This window comes from Oncorhynchus mykiss, chromosome 7, assembly GCF_057628025.1.
Source record: "Oncorhynchus mykiss isolate SJ-2025 chromosome 7, ASM5762802v1, whole genome shotgun sequence".
Taxonomy (NCBI): Eukaryota; Metazoa; Chordata; class Actinopteri; order Salmoniformes; family Salmonidae; genus Oncorhynchus; species Oncorhynchus mykiss.
The window spans coordinates 56,918,291-56,933,901 of record NC_143028.1 but is presented as its reverse complement, the minus strand read 5'-3'; the positions used below and the strand labels follow the sequence as shown (position 1 = coordinate 56,933,901).

The following is a 15,611-nucleotide window of genomic DNA, read 5'->3' as shown; positions in this document are numbered from 1 at the left end:
TGTGTGTGTGTGTGTGTGTGTGTGTGTGTGTGTGTACGTCTCTCTAAAGGATTGAAATTGAAGGTCTGGAATTTATAGATCAGTGAGAGTGGAACCAGATGACTACAGAGGCTGTGAGCTACACTTCAATAAGCCAGACCCATAGGTCATAGAGCATTTCTAATGCCCCCTTGTGTTTTGGCTCATACACATCTTTAACCCAAACACCTCCTCTACAATACCGACCCCAAGACCCCAAGATTCCTAACGGCTGCTCTCATACACCCCCAACACACACACATTCCCTCAAACAACCACAACCACAACAACAGTAACAACAACAACAAACCTTCAGAACAGCCTTGCTGTGTCTATGAGAATGCTCCTTCAAACCCAAACCAGGTTATTTTTTAAATCACAGTGACTCTACTAGTATGTTATCTTTACTTTAAAGAGTTGGTCTTTTTCTTTACTGTACCATAAGTGTGTTTTCTATAACGTGGTGTTCTTGTCAAAATTATTTTTTAATTCTAAAGTATATTATTGGATCAATAATGTAGAGATATTTAACTTTGGACATAAAATCGGTGTCTGTTTTTGTGCAATGTACGATATGATAATATTGCTAGAAGAGACCGTACTTCAGTTCAACCAGTGAAATCAATAATTTGATTAGGCGCTATAATAATCTGTTACCTTTGTGGATATATCTGTGTTAAATATAACTGTTCAGATTGGAAGCTCCTGTACAGAATGTATGTGATCTTCTGTTTCTGTCCATGTGTTTTACCTCAGTCGACCTCTTTGGAATTGGGAACTCTTGTCAGGCAGTATGGGTAGGACTTTAAGTTTTTCCAGATCATGTAATCTGGGTTGTTCCTGATCAGGTCACATGGTCAGGAACAACACACAGCGCCTAAGTATGGGGTAACACTGTAAAATGTTAGAAGCCAGAAGGGAGTAGCAGTGGAGCCTAGAGCAGTACAGGACCACACCTAGAAATGACCAGAATACACACCTTTTGACTGTGTGTGTGCATTTCTGAGAGAGTTTAATATATGGGCATCCATAATTCATCGGCAAAACCAATATGAGCAATAAATTAGCCCAAATGAATGGCCCTGTGCAGAAGATCTACCTACCACTGAATCTACCTACACTAAACACACTTACTGGACCTGATTGTAGATGTTTCAATGACCTCCACGTTTTGAGGACATTTAATTTCATTGATAAACCTGTCCATTTCTTCTCAAAGGTGCATCATTCCTCCTTACTCTACTCTCTTCTGTTGATTACTGATCTCAGATCTGTAATTATATTAAGGAATGAAGGAAGGATGTATTTGAACAGCACCCTAATCCAGTAAATTGGGACCACATCCCTTACTGTGATGTGTGCTCTTTGCTCCTAGACTAGTGCCAGTTGGGAGGCGAAAAAACATACTGGCACAGTATTCCTCAATAACATACAATTAATTTGTAGTTGCACATTGTATAGATATAGTATATATATATAATATATGTTTTATTTTCAAGAAACTGAGTAAGAGATTATGTATGACAATAATTTATTTTAGAATATGAATGTTAAAACGGCCACTTTCTGTATATAGTGTAATAAATGGGACAATGTGCTAACAGGAAGCCTAAGGAATGCAGCACAGAAAGCATCTAAATACTAACGTAATAGGAATGACTCCATTAGAATATATCCTCCCATGTTTACAAGATGTTTCCCACCACTAAATCCAACTGCCTACTACTGAGACACTTCAGGAATGTGTCCAAAATGATGATCATTGTAATTTTGATGATGATTGTCATGATCGTTATCATTTCTATACATCCCCGTGGCTAGTGCCAAAGTGGCTTTAAGTACAGTCTACATGCAGTAATAATACCCATACAAAGATCATGAGAGATACAGCATCTTGCTTCAGATAAAGCCATGATTGTTTGTCAATGGTCATCTTGACATGGATCACCCAATGGGTTCAATAGATTACATTCCTCTTTTTTCCAAACCTGATGGAAATACTAATGGATGGAATGTAAGAAACATTGTACTGAGGAGTAACTAGAAAATATTGTATTGTTTTTGATACAATGTGGTGATGTTTTGCCTCTGTGGTATATCTCTCAACTTCCATTTAAATCATCCAATCATTTTGTTTCTTTGTCCCAGACAACAGTATGAAATGGCTTTGAGAATAAGTAAAAGTACAGTGTGACACAAACACAATAAAATATGAGAATTCAAACAATATAAAACAGCAACAATCAAACACTTAAAAAAGCCAAACTTGAAATACACAAACCACAAAACATACAGTGAAAGCAGAACATACATTTAGAGAAAGAAGCTAAACTCAAAATGTGATTTATAAGGCCCGGGGCAGTTAAAACATTGATTTCCTGTGTTTATACATATTTCCACATTACTAGGTTTGAATGATATTATGAAATTGTGAAAATTATGATAATAAACCTTTTAGTGTAAGAACTGTTTGAAAAGACCGCCAGAAATTCCAGCCTGTTTTGATGGGACAGAGTTTTAGCCTGCCTGGTGACATTAATAGACCAATAAGAAAGATCGTTTTAAACCTCTGACAATAACAGCTAGTTTTCAGTTTTCCCTTCCCCACCCAGACCACTCCCAGTCCAAGCAAAATTCTTGCTTGAGAAATTGCTTTTTGCCATTTTCACAATTTTAATTGAAAACAATCACAGCAAGGTCCTTAATTGTCCCTTAACTAAGCCCCACCCCAGAATGTTGGGAAATCAATCACAGTGCTCCAATGGATAGCAACTGTAGTTGCTCAGTTTCAAACACATGAAAGCCAATGAGAGCTATGGCAAAACTGAGTTTCATCAAAATGTAACTCAATTGTTTCAATGGCTAAATAACAATGCACCAGGGTTACTTGCTACTGTGATTCCTGCAACGCAGAGCCAGTTGGAGTATTTTTTAAATCCTAATTATACTTTTGTTACATTGTTTGCTAGCTCAGCTGGTTAGTTAGCTCTCAGTCTCATTGACCACCAAACATTGCTAACACTAGCTAGCCACTTATTATAACTTGATTCTCAAAATGTATGTTAGCTAAGCTAATATTATGAATACAACTATAATCTGCAGTTGACATCAGGATTCGACTTGAGATAACTAGTTAGCTCCAAAAGTAGTTATAGTAGTAGCTTTGACTGCATGACAGTGCATTCAGAGCCATCCAATCTTCCACAAACTTAATTGTACCAGATTCCCGTGAAGCAATTGTAATGACAGTCCACCGCAATAATTTATTGTGTATTAAAAACACAGTTTAAGATTGTTGTGAGTGGTTTCTCCAGTAGTTTGACTGGGCAATGGAGCTTCCTGGGAAAATGTTGTCATAGGTTGCAACAGTAACCAAGGGGGTCCGGGCTTAGCAAAGGGTCAATTGTTACCTAGAAATGATTTGATATTGAGATACAAATGGCTGCATTGGACCTGTAAGCAAGCAGAGTTACTGTACATTCACACACTGTTCGTGGATGTGCTCTCAGAAAAGACTTGAATAATTCAGCAAAGCAATCTTAAAAATGACATGATTAGTTTTATGTGATTGAGAAATAAAAAAATTGAATCAAACAATGTGTTCTTCTATGTATACAGTGCCTTCAGAAAGTATTCATACACCTTGACTTATTCTACATTTTGCTGTGTTACAGCCTGAGTTCAAAATTGATTAAATATTAATTTTTTCTCACCCATCTACACACAATACCCCATAATGACAAAGTGAAGCCATATTTTTTTAGAAATTAAGCAAATGTATTGAAAATAAAGTACAGAACTATCTAATTACATAAGTATTCACAACCCTGAGTCAATACATGTTAGAATCAACTTTGGCAGTGATTACAGCTTTAAGTCTTTTTTGCAGTCTCAGCTTTGCGCACCTGTATTGTACAATATTTGCACATTATTATTTTTGGATTTATGTAAGCTCTGTCAAGTTGGTTGTTGATCATTGCTAGACAGCCATTTTCAAAACTTGCCATAGATTTTTAAGCCAATTTAAGTCAAAACTGTAACTAGGCCACTCAGGAACATTCAATGTCATCTTGGTAAGCAACTCCATTGTAGATTTGGCCTTGTGTTTTAGGTTATTGTCCTGCTGAAAGGTGATTTTGTCTCCCAGTGTCTTGGAAAGCAGACTGACCCTCTAGGATTTTGTCTGTGCTTAGTTCTATTGCATTTATTTTTATTTAAAAAAACTCCCTAGTCCTTGTCGAAGACAACTATGCCCATAACGTGATGCCACCACCACCATGCTTGAAAATATGAAGAGTGGTACTCAGTGATGTGTTGTATCTTTGTAGTGACTGCATGTATTGATACACCATCCAAAGTGTAATTAATAACTTCACCATGCTAAAAGGGATATTCAATGTCTGCTTTTATTGATTTTTTTTTACCCATCTACCAATAGTTGCCCTTCTTTGCGAGGCATTGGAAAACTTCCCTGTTTTTTGTGTTTTTTTGTGAATTTGTGTTTGAAATTCACTGCTTGACTGAGGGACCTTACAGATAATTGTTTGTGTTGAGTACAGAGATGAGGCAGTCATTCAAAAATAATGTTAAACACTATTATTGCACATTGAGTCAGTCCATGAAACGTATTATCTGACTTGTTAAGCACATTTTTACTCCTGAACTTATTTAGGCTTGCCATAACAAAGGGGTTGACTACTTAATGACTCAAGGCATTTCAGCTTTTCATTTTCCATTCGTTTGTACAATTTTGTAAAAATGTAATTACAGTTTGATATTAAGTGTGTAGGCCAGTTACACAACATCTCAATGTAATTCATGTTAAATTCAGGCTGTGTGAATACTTTCTGAAGGTACTGTCAGTATGTGCTGCCCCGGCTGTTCTGTCGAGTGTGTGTGTGTGTGTGTGTGTGTTGAGACTTTAACGTTGTCCAGTGCAGTGCAGTCAGTGTCACTGTGTCCTCACCCTCACCCCCAGTCTCAGACTTTTTCTCTGAGATCATACACTTCTGGTATTAGCTGTGTTTACCCAATGTGATTGAGTGTGTCCGCTCCTCTCTTCCTCCCATCGTTTCCTACTCTCCTCTTCCCCTCCTCTTCTCCTTCCCTCCATGTAGTGAGTAGATGAGTCATAGTGTACAGTGTCAGACAGTGATTTTCTGATGAATACAAGATTGGCCTTGTGTCCACAATTAAATTAACAGACAAGGTCAAAGAGAAAGAGAGGGATGAGAGGAGGGGGCGGGGTGATAGAAATGAAAGGGAGGGTGAGAGATACAGAGGGCTTAGAGAGAGAGATTTTCAGGGAGAAAGATGCCTTGTCTGAAAAACATTGAATGCTTAGTCCATAGCAAAATTATTCTAAATGTTTTATATGTGTAATGTCATTTTTAATTATGGAAACATGGGAAATAAACCATACATCTTTAAAAGTATACGTGTTGTTTCTGTCATTGCATTTAAATGGTATTTTAGGAGGGTAAGGTTTGAAGTGTTTTTATGAAATGTGTAATTCAATACTGTCTCGAAAGTAATAATCCCAACCTCAAGAGGCAGTCTTATTATGCCACTAGATGGCGATGCCTCATAGAAAGTCAAAGGCGCTGTCATTAAATTACTTTTTTTTATGAATACTTTTTGACAAAAGATGGATTTTCTACCCAATCAAATACAATACATGATCAGTGAGTTTCGTAAGCAGGAAGGGTGCATTTTTATAAGTATTTAACTGGGCCAAATATGTTTAGGAGGCCTTACATAAGTCCTGCATTGACTAAGGGAATCTCTATCTCTCTCTCTCTCCTGAAGTGAGGTCCCTGAGTGTGGAGTTTAGACATCTGGAGGTAATCCATCTGTCAGAGAAGTGGAGTAGGTCCTGATTACAAACAGCTGGTAGTGCTACTTCCTACCCAATCACAAAGCCCCTCTCCTGTAACGTCAGCGTCAGGGCAGGGTGTGGCTATGGACACTAGAACAGAGAGGAGGGGATCAATGATGAAGCCGTACGAATGCGGGCAGTTCACAAAAATGGTTAGCTCCTACAGACAGTGAGTCACGTGGCCATGGCAGACTGGCACCGAAGCATCCAGTTACTGTTGGATTGAACGTTAGAATGGGCAAAACGAGTGCCCTAAGTGACTTTGAGCGTGGTATGATTGTCTGTGCTAGGCGGGCCAGTTCAACAGTGTCTATGGTTTACCAAGAGTGGCAGCATACTGATTATTACATGGAAAGTGTAATATTAATAATAATATGTTATATTGTTTATGTGTATGATATGGCCTTGTCTCTTGGTCTTATTTGTGTTGTTTAACTTTATTAATAAAGACACCATGCATTTTCTGTGTCAATGTGGCAAGATTGAACTCTACAGTACAAGGTTTGTTAGGGGGAAAACACCATGAAGTGACCAGAGGGGTATCCTACGAAGCAAGCTAGATCTATTTAGGATTTTCTAAAACTAACTAGCTTCAGTTAGCTTCACATTCCAGCTCAGGCTTCATCCGTACTTTGACTGTGGATATTGCTCATCCGCCTACTCTAGCAGGCTTAACTACGTGTGCATATCGCACATGCAGTGGTCTAAAGTACTTAAGTAAAAACACTATCTGTACTTTACTATTTATATTTTGATATAAAAAATATTACTTCACTACATTCCTAAAGACAATAATGTACTTTTTACTCCTTACATTTTCCCTAATAGCCAAAAGTACTCGTTACATTTTGAATGCTTAGTGGGACAGGAAAATGGTCCAATTCACATACTTATCAAGAGAAGATCCCTGGTCATCCCTACTGCGTCTGATCTGGTGGACTCATTAAACACAAATATTTAATTTGTAAATTATGTTGGAGTGCCCCTGACTTTCCATTTTAAAAAATGTCTGGTTTGCCTACTATAAGGAATTTGAGATTATACCTACTTTGACTTTTTATACTTAAGTATATTTTAGCAATTACCTTTACCTTTGATACTTAAGTATATTTAAAACCAAATACTTTCAGACTTTTACTCAAGTAGTATTTTACTGGGTGACTGGACACATGGCTGTCCAAACACCGAACTCTTCATTGAGACAATGTTGAAACATCAATCCATGGGCGAGTCAGTACCACATTTTAATCTGTGCCCGAAATCAAAATGAAATAAAAGTTATTTCAGATTCAGCAGGCTATGGTGTGAAATAGGCTTTTAGAAGTGCGGTCTTTATTGTATTACTTATACAGTGCCTTGCGAAAGTATTCGGCCCCCTTGAACTTTGCGACCTTTTGCCACATTTCAGGCTTCAAACATAAAGATATAAAACTGTATTTTTTTGTGAAGAATCAACAACAAGTGGGACACAATCATGAAGTGGAACGACATTTATTGGATATTTCAAACTTTTTTAACAAATCAAAAACTGAAAAATTGGGCGTGCAAAATTATTCAGCCCCCTTAAGTTAATACTTTGTAGCGCCACCTTTTGCTGTGATTACAGCTGTAAGTCGCTTGGGGTATGTCTCTATCAGTTTTGCACATCGAGAGACTGAATTTTTTCCCCATTCCTCCTTGCAAAACAGCTCGAGCTCAGTGAGGTTGGATGGAGAGCATTTGTGAACAGCAGTTTTCAGTTCTTTCCACAGATTCTCGATTGGATTCAGGTCTGGACTTTGACTTGGCCATTCACCTGGATATGTTTATTTTTGAACCATTCCATTGTAGATTTTGCTTTATGTTTTGGATCATTGTCTTGTTGGAAGACAAATCTCTGTCCCAGTCTCAGGTCTTTTGCAGACTCCATCAGGTTTTCTTCCAGAATGGTCCTGTATTTTGCTCCATCCATCTTCCCATCAATTTTAACCATCTTCCCTGTCCCTGCTGAAGAAAAGCAGGCCCAAACCATGATGCTGCCAGCACCATGTTTGACAGTGGGGATGGTGTGTTCAGCTGTGTTGCTTTTACGCCAAACATAACGTTTTGCATTGTTGCCAAAAAGTTCCATTTTGGTTTCATCTGACCAGAGCACCTTCTTCCACATGTTTGGTGTGTCTCCCAGGTGGCTTGTGGCAAACTTTAAACAACACTTTTTATGGATATCTTTAAGAAATGGCTTTCTTCTTGCCACTCTTCCATAAAGGCCAGATTTGTGCAATATACGACTGATTGTTGTCCTATGGACAGAGTCTCCCACCTCAGCTGTAGATCTCTGCAGTTCATCCAGAGTGATCATGGGCCTCTTGGCTGCATCTCTGATCAGTCTTCTCCTTGTGTGAGCTGAAAGTTTAGAGGGACGGCCAGGTCTTGGTAGATTTGCAGTGGTCTGATACTCCTTCCATTTCAATATTATCGCTTGCACAGTGCTCCTTGGGATGTTTAAAGCTTGGGAAATCTTTTTGTATCCAAATCCGGCTTTAAACTTCTTCACAACAGTATCTCGGACCTGCCTGGTGTGTTCCTTGTTCTTCATGATGCTCTCTGCGCTTTTGACGGACCTCTGAGACTATCACAGTGCAGGTGCATTTATACGGAGACTTGATTACACACAGGTGGATTGTATTTATCATCATTAGTCATTTAGGTCAACATTGGATCATTCAGAGATCCTCACTGAACTTCTGGAGAGAGTTTGCTGCACTGAAAGTAAAGGGGCTGAATAATTTTGCACGCCCAATTTTTCAGTTTTTGATTTGTTAAATGTCGTTCCAATTCATGATTGTGTCCCACTTGTTGTTGATTCTTCACAAAAAAATACAGTTTTATATCTTTATGTTTGAAGCCTGAAATGTGGCAAAAGGTCGCAAAGTTCAAGGGGGCCGAATACTTTCGCAAGGCACTGTAGTTAATGCCTTCTTCGGTGTGTTTTGGTGTGCTTATCAATGCCCAAGCTCCTGCCTTGAGCCAATCAGTGTAATTTTGTAAATGTCAGATCTCTATGGCAAGACGCATAATTCACCCAAGTTTTGTAAAAATGTAGCCAGTGCTGTCTGAGATATCGCAGTGACTCACATGTGGAGACAGATCGACAGTGCCATCACTGATTTCATTGTGGGTTAAGTAAAAAAAATGTAATCAGTCAAAATTAAGGGGATGATGACAATCTTTGCAAGAGGGAGGGAATCTGATTTCATTGGTCTTCATCTCGCTGTTCAGTCATTTCATTCAGGGTTAACCTAAATTCACGTAAACTCGTACATCGCCTTGGTCCGTGCAATTGCCCTTATTTTTGCGCCCCAAAAACATAATACTTCCAGATCAACTGTAATGTCAATGCCATTGTAAAGCACAATTTCTCCCCTTTCCAACATAATCACTTACATGACCTAAACGCTGCTCGTTTCTGCATAATTCAAGCAGGCAATGAGCCCCGTCGGGTCTTTTTAAAAATTGCGGGTGGGGAAGCAAAACTAATGCGCGATAGTGAGAAGGAGATATGTAGTGTGGGAAAATTGCCTTTTTTCACTTGATCTGTCCAATTTATCACCTTATCCCCTCTAAAATGTAAATAAAACACTATAAATAGTTTATATAATGTGTCATTACATACCTATTTGAAGGTTTGTGTCCAATTTGAATCGGGTTTTTAGGGCGGTGCTAAAGTGATCTTAGAAGTTAACAGCAGCTTTGAGAATGATGATCACATGCAATGATGACAAAAAAAATGACTAGGTATCCCGCTTACCCCCGTCATTGTCCATTTCTTGTTTTTAAAGGATGATATAAGTGCTACACCTGGTGGAGAGAGATTGTAAGACTGAAATAGTTGCTTTATGCGTGCTGAACGTTATGACATAACACGTCTAGATGTAAAGGAGGAACTTTTCTCCAATACTATATAGCCATTACCATGTTGATCAACGCTTGAATAGAAACCTAATTCACACCCCTGATTTTGACGTCAACACAGTCGCTACAGTCCCATTAGTTTTCATGGTAGCCTCGTTTAATGTTGCGGTTGCGCACATTTGTACAGAATGGGGTGAGTTTACATTAGTGGAGTTAGCGTGCTCTGGAGCCAGTTAGTTCTGAATAATTTGTTGCCATAGACATTTACCTGGGTAAAAGGTGAGACACTTTCGTATGACCGGTTATCCCGAGTTGAACTTAGAGTTACCTCGCTATCTTCTCAAACCTGCTTTGTAGGATACCCCTCGGACTATTCTCTTCATTTTCCTTCAGAAATTGCCGCCATTGTTGACAAGGCAAAACCAAAACAAATTATCTATCCCCCCACCGCACCCGACTTCACTCTAACAGAGGCAGCTCTCAGGCCCTCCCCTCCATCAATCTCTGTCATAAATCCATCAGAGGCAGAGATAGGAAACTGCTGAATACAGCTTTGTCAGCAATTAATCTAACCTCCATTACCAGGTTCTGAATATTGTGTTCACCTAACCAGGGAACAACGAGCCACTCAAACACCCAGCCCCAGGGTGTGTTTGTGTGTGCGTGTGAAAAAAACATTTGGAAACAACATCCTATCCTGATCTAACACATACCTCCATTCTTCTCTTGTTCATTCTCCAAACCTTGTTTTTATGATCTGGTCTGTCATCTATCTGGCTCTCTCAGGAAACCTCATCAACACTGGTCTTTCTCTTAGAACCTCAACGGATCAACAGGAAGAGGAAGCAGGATTTGTCTCAGTTCCATTTTGATTCAGCCAATTCCTAAATCCCTTAATGCTAATATATGGCATTAATCAAAATTGCATTGGAATGTGAATTGATCTCGTGAATTGAAATGGAATTTAGCACAACAAACAGGGAGGTCAATGGAGCTGTGACTATTCTCTATTGATCCATGAATATACTGTATTAGCAGTGGAGAGGCAGGCTGATGGACTGTCATGTTCTCTACTGGAGGGTTGCGTAATGTGACAATCACCCAGACAGCTCTGCCGTTTAACCTTGGATTACCACCATACACTATGGCCAGCTAATTGATGATCTGTGGTTGAGGAGAGAAGGACACAAGTGTGTAAATGTGTGTATGTGTATATATGTTTGTATGTGGTGTGCGTATGCGTGCGTGCGTGTGCATGCGTGCGTGTGTGCGTGCATGTGTGTGCTCATGTGCCCTAGTGAGTGTGTGTTTATGTTTGACAGAAAGTATAAGAGCGCTGACAGCGTTTCTGAGAGACAATGCCCAGCTCAGCAAACACTTTTCCTGTTCTGTGTCCAAAGCTTTCCTGTCTCTGTTTAGGTTGCTCTCTTTCTCTGTCAGTGAAATTCAGCATCCAATTTAGTGGAAAGGATTGACGACTTTTCATGTGGTTAGCAAACAAACACACTTCACTCTGGCTCTTTATTTTTCTTTCCCTCATTTTGACACACACAGATGCACACGTGTACACATTTAGATGACAACTAAATAAAAAATCTGACATTATTATTCCACTGGAATTTGGTTGTGCTTATCAAGGTTGATAGCAAAATTACAACACATTGGAAATGCAACAAAATTCTATCTGTCTTTTTGAGCGGGTGAATAAAGTTTGAAATATAATTTATCAACGTTTCAACCAAATATTACCCAGATTTCCACTTTTAAATGACATGGTGTGCCCAGTTGGAAGGCAGGCTGCTGGACTGTCATGTTCTCTACTGGAGGGTTGTGTTATTGACAATCATCCAGACAGCTCTGCCATTTAAACTTGGGTTACCACCATACACTATGGCCAGATAATTGATTATCTGTAGTTGAGGAGAGAAAGGACACAAGTGTGTTTGTGTATGTGTGTGCACAAAATCTTGCTTCCAATCACCTCGTGTAGAGAGCCTGTGGCTCAAGCCATAGTGGGACATATCCTTGACTCACTGTTTCAGATTACCGCAAATACCCCCCTCTCTGTGATGGGGGCTGAGTTTATTGGGACTGGGATAGTCTCCCAGCCAGTGCTCAGCTGCCACGGCCAGAATTAGAGTGACAAACAGCTGAGCCTCTCGGAGGTATGGTAATGTGACATATCCCACCCACAGGGTGACAGAAACCAGGATGGGGTTACTGCCCTGAATCACAAGCAGCACACGTGTGTCCATGTCATGTGTGTTTGTGTCCTTATGTGCTATTTGAGTGTGTTTGTGAGCATGAGAGACAGCCACAGGCACCATATTGAGGTGTAAGGAGAATGTTCTCTATCTCGTGGACCTGGTTTGAAAACCTGCTGACGGAAGTCTTTTCTTCATCTGTCAGTACCTCGTAGTGGCCTTTGTCCTACTGACCTGGTTTATGATACACACAGTTGTTTGGGGATATCTCGCTGAATGTCATGGCATGAGAGACACTATCTGGAGGGCTTTTATGTTATGAAAAGCATTATTGGTGAGGAGTTTACATTGTATCTTCTTAGCAAACCGTGTCTGTTACGCATTTGTCCCTTGCTGAAAGGAAAAACAGCTTCCCCAACACATTTGTGATTGTTTCAAGCCATTGTTCCTGGTCTGCAGAACAACAACGGTGAGTCTGTTTTTCAGTGTCAGTCAGCAGAGCAGGTAAAGAAGAACGAGCTGAGCACTAGCCATTACTCCTCTGGGTCGTCACCACCACCATTACTACTAGTACCACTACTACTACTACTACTACCACCAGTACTTCTACTACTACCACCACTACCACTACCATGACTACTACCACAACTACTACCACAACTACTACCACTACTACTACCACTACTACTACTACAACTACTACTACCACTACCACCACTACTACCACCACCACCACCATTATTACTACTACCACTACCACTACCACTACCACTACCACTACTACCAGTACTACCACCATTACTACTGCTACTACCACTAATACTACTACTACTACTACCACTACTACCACTACTACTACTACCACCACTACTACCACTACTACTACTACTACTACTACTACCATTACTATTGCTACTACCACTACTACTACTACTACCACTACCACCATTACTACTACTACCACCACTACTACCACCACCACCATTACTACTACTACTACTACTACCACTACCACTACCACTACTACTACTACTACTACAACAACTACTACCACTACTACTACTACAACTACTACCACTACCAACATTACTACTACTACCACCATTACTACTACTACTACTACCACTACTACTACTATTACTACCACTACCACTACTACTACTAACACTACCACTACTAGCATTACTACTACCAGTACTACCACTACTACTACTACCACTATTACCACCCCTACTACTACTACTACCATTACTACCACTACTACTCCTACTACCACTACTACCACTACCATCACTTCCACTACTACTAATACCACCACTACCACTAACGCTACTACCACACAACCAATAACACTACTACCACTACCACTACTACCACTACTACCACCACTACTACTCACATTTTGACCTCAAAACAGTGCTTGTGGCAGGTTAGCATTTTCCGTCATTAATCTTGTTCTGGAGGCAGTGGTCACTAGCACAGCCACAAAGTAATAAAATCTGTTTTAAACCTAAGCTTAACCTTAACTACACTGCTAACCCTTAAGACCATGAATACTTACAAAGGACAAGACTAATGACAATAAACGTCAACCTGCGTGTGTGTGTGTGTGTGTGTGTGTGTGTGTGTGTGTGTGTGTGTGTGTGTGTGTGTGTGTGTGTGTGTGTGTGTGTGTGTGTGTGTGTGTGTGTGTGTGTGTGTGTGTGTGTGTGTGTGGAATGCCATCCAGGACCTCTATATCAGGCGTTGTCAGAGGAAGGACCGGAAAATTGTCAAAGACCCCAGCCACAGACTGTTCACTCTACTACCACACAGCAAGTGGTACCGGAGCACCAAGTCTGGGTCCAAAATGCTCTTGAAAAGCTTCTATCCACAACTGCTGAACAGTTAATCACATGGCTACCTGGACTATTTGCACTGACTCTATGCACACTCACTGGACTCTACCCACACACTCACACATACTTACATTGACTCTCCAACACCCACACACACGCATGTTGACGTCACACACACATACTTTTATACAATTCACATATGCTGCTGCTACTCTGTTTATTATCTATCCTGATTGCCTAGTCAGTGTTACCCCTACCTACAGCGCATTCGGAAAGTATTCAGTCCCCTTCCCTTTATCCACATTTTGTTATGTTACAGCCTTATTCTAAAATTGATTAAATATTTTTTTTGCCTCATCAATCTACACACAATACCCTACAATGACAAAGGGAAAACAGGTTTTCTAAGACAGAGATACCTTATTTACATACGTATTCAGACCCTTTGCTATGAGACTCCTTCCTTGAGATGTTCTACTCTACCATAAAGGCCTGATTGGTGGAGTGCTGCAGAGATGGTTGTCCTTCTGGAAGTTTCTCCCATCTCCACAGAGAAACTCTAGAGCTCTGTCAGAGTCACTATCGGGTTCTTGGTCACCTCCCTGACCAAGGCCCTTCTCCCTGATTGCTCAGTTAGGCCGAGCCGGCCAGCTCTAGGGAGAGTCTTTTTGGTTTCAAACTTCTTCCATTTAAGAATGATGGAAGCCACTTTGTTCTTGGGGACCTTCAATGCTGCAGACATTTTTTGGTACCTTTCCCCAGATCTGTGCCTACGGATAATTCCTTCGACCTCATGTTTTTTTGCTCTGACATGCACTGTCAACTGTGGCACCTTATATAGACAGATGTGTGCCTTTCCAAATCATGTCCATTCAATTGAATTTACCACAGGTGCACTCCAATCAAGTTGATTTACCTTATTTACATAAGTATTCAGACCCTTTGCTATGTATGCATTCTGTTTCCATTGATCATCCTTTAGATGTTTCTACAACTTGATTGGACATGATTTGGAAAGTCACACACCTGTCTATATAAGGTTCCACAGTTGACAGTGTATCCTATAAAAGTTTGTGAGGGTTTTAGGGGCCAAGCCAAATTTGTTCAGCCTCCTGTGACCACACTGTCTGTGTGGGTGGACCATTTCAGATCGTCAGTGATGTGTACGCTGAGGAACTTGAAGCTTTCTACCTTCTCCACTGCAGTCCCGTCAATGTTCTCCACTGCTGTTTCCTGAAGTCCACAATCAGCTCCTTTGTTTTGTTGACGTTGAGTGAGAGGTTATTTTCCTGGCCCCACTCTCCCAGGGCCTTCACCTCTTCGATGTAGGCTGTCTCATCATTGTTGGTAATCAGGCCTACTGCTGTTGTGTTGTCCGCAAACTTGATGATTGAGTTTGAGGCGTGCGTGGCCACTCAGTCATGGGTGAACAGGGAGTACAGGAGGGGGCAGAGCACGCACCCGTGTGGGGCCCCTGTGTTGAGTATTTGCAAAGTGGAGGTGTTGTTTCCTACCTTTACCACCTGGTGGCGGCCCGTCAGGAAGTCTAGGACCCAGTTGCACAGGGCGAGGTTCAGACACATGGCCCCAAGCTTAGTGATGAGCTTGGAGGGTACTATGGTGTTGCAAGTTGCGCTATAGTCAATGAACAGTATTCTTACATAGGTATCTTATCCCGATGGGCAGTGTGCAGTGCAAATTGAAGTGGGTCTAGGGTGTCAGGTAAGGTGATATAATTCTTAACTAGCCTCTCAAAGCACTCATGATGACAGAAGTGAGTTA

General features: G+C 40.5%; 1 protein-coding gene across 1 annotated transcript in view; it reads left to right on the top strand.

The window, feature by feature from the left end:
* The window catches only part of slc4a8 (solute carrier family 4 member 8), a 56,083-nt gene extending 50,633 nt beyond the window's left edge, over positions 1–5,450 (top strand). The window contains exon 24 of the mRNA XM_021610035.3: positions 50–5,450. Coding sequence (XP_021465710.1) covers positions 50–55 — 6 coding nt within the window. The 3' untranslated portion in view covers positions 56–5,450. The remainder of the gene's footprint in view (positions 1–49) is intronic.
* The last annotated feature ends 10,161 nt before the right edge of the window (positions 5,451–15,611 follow it).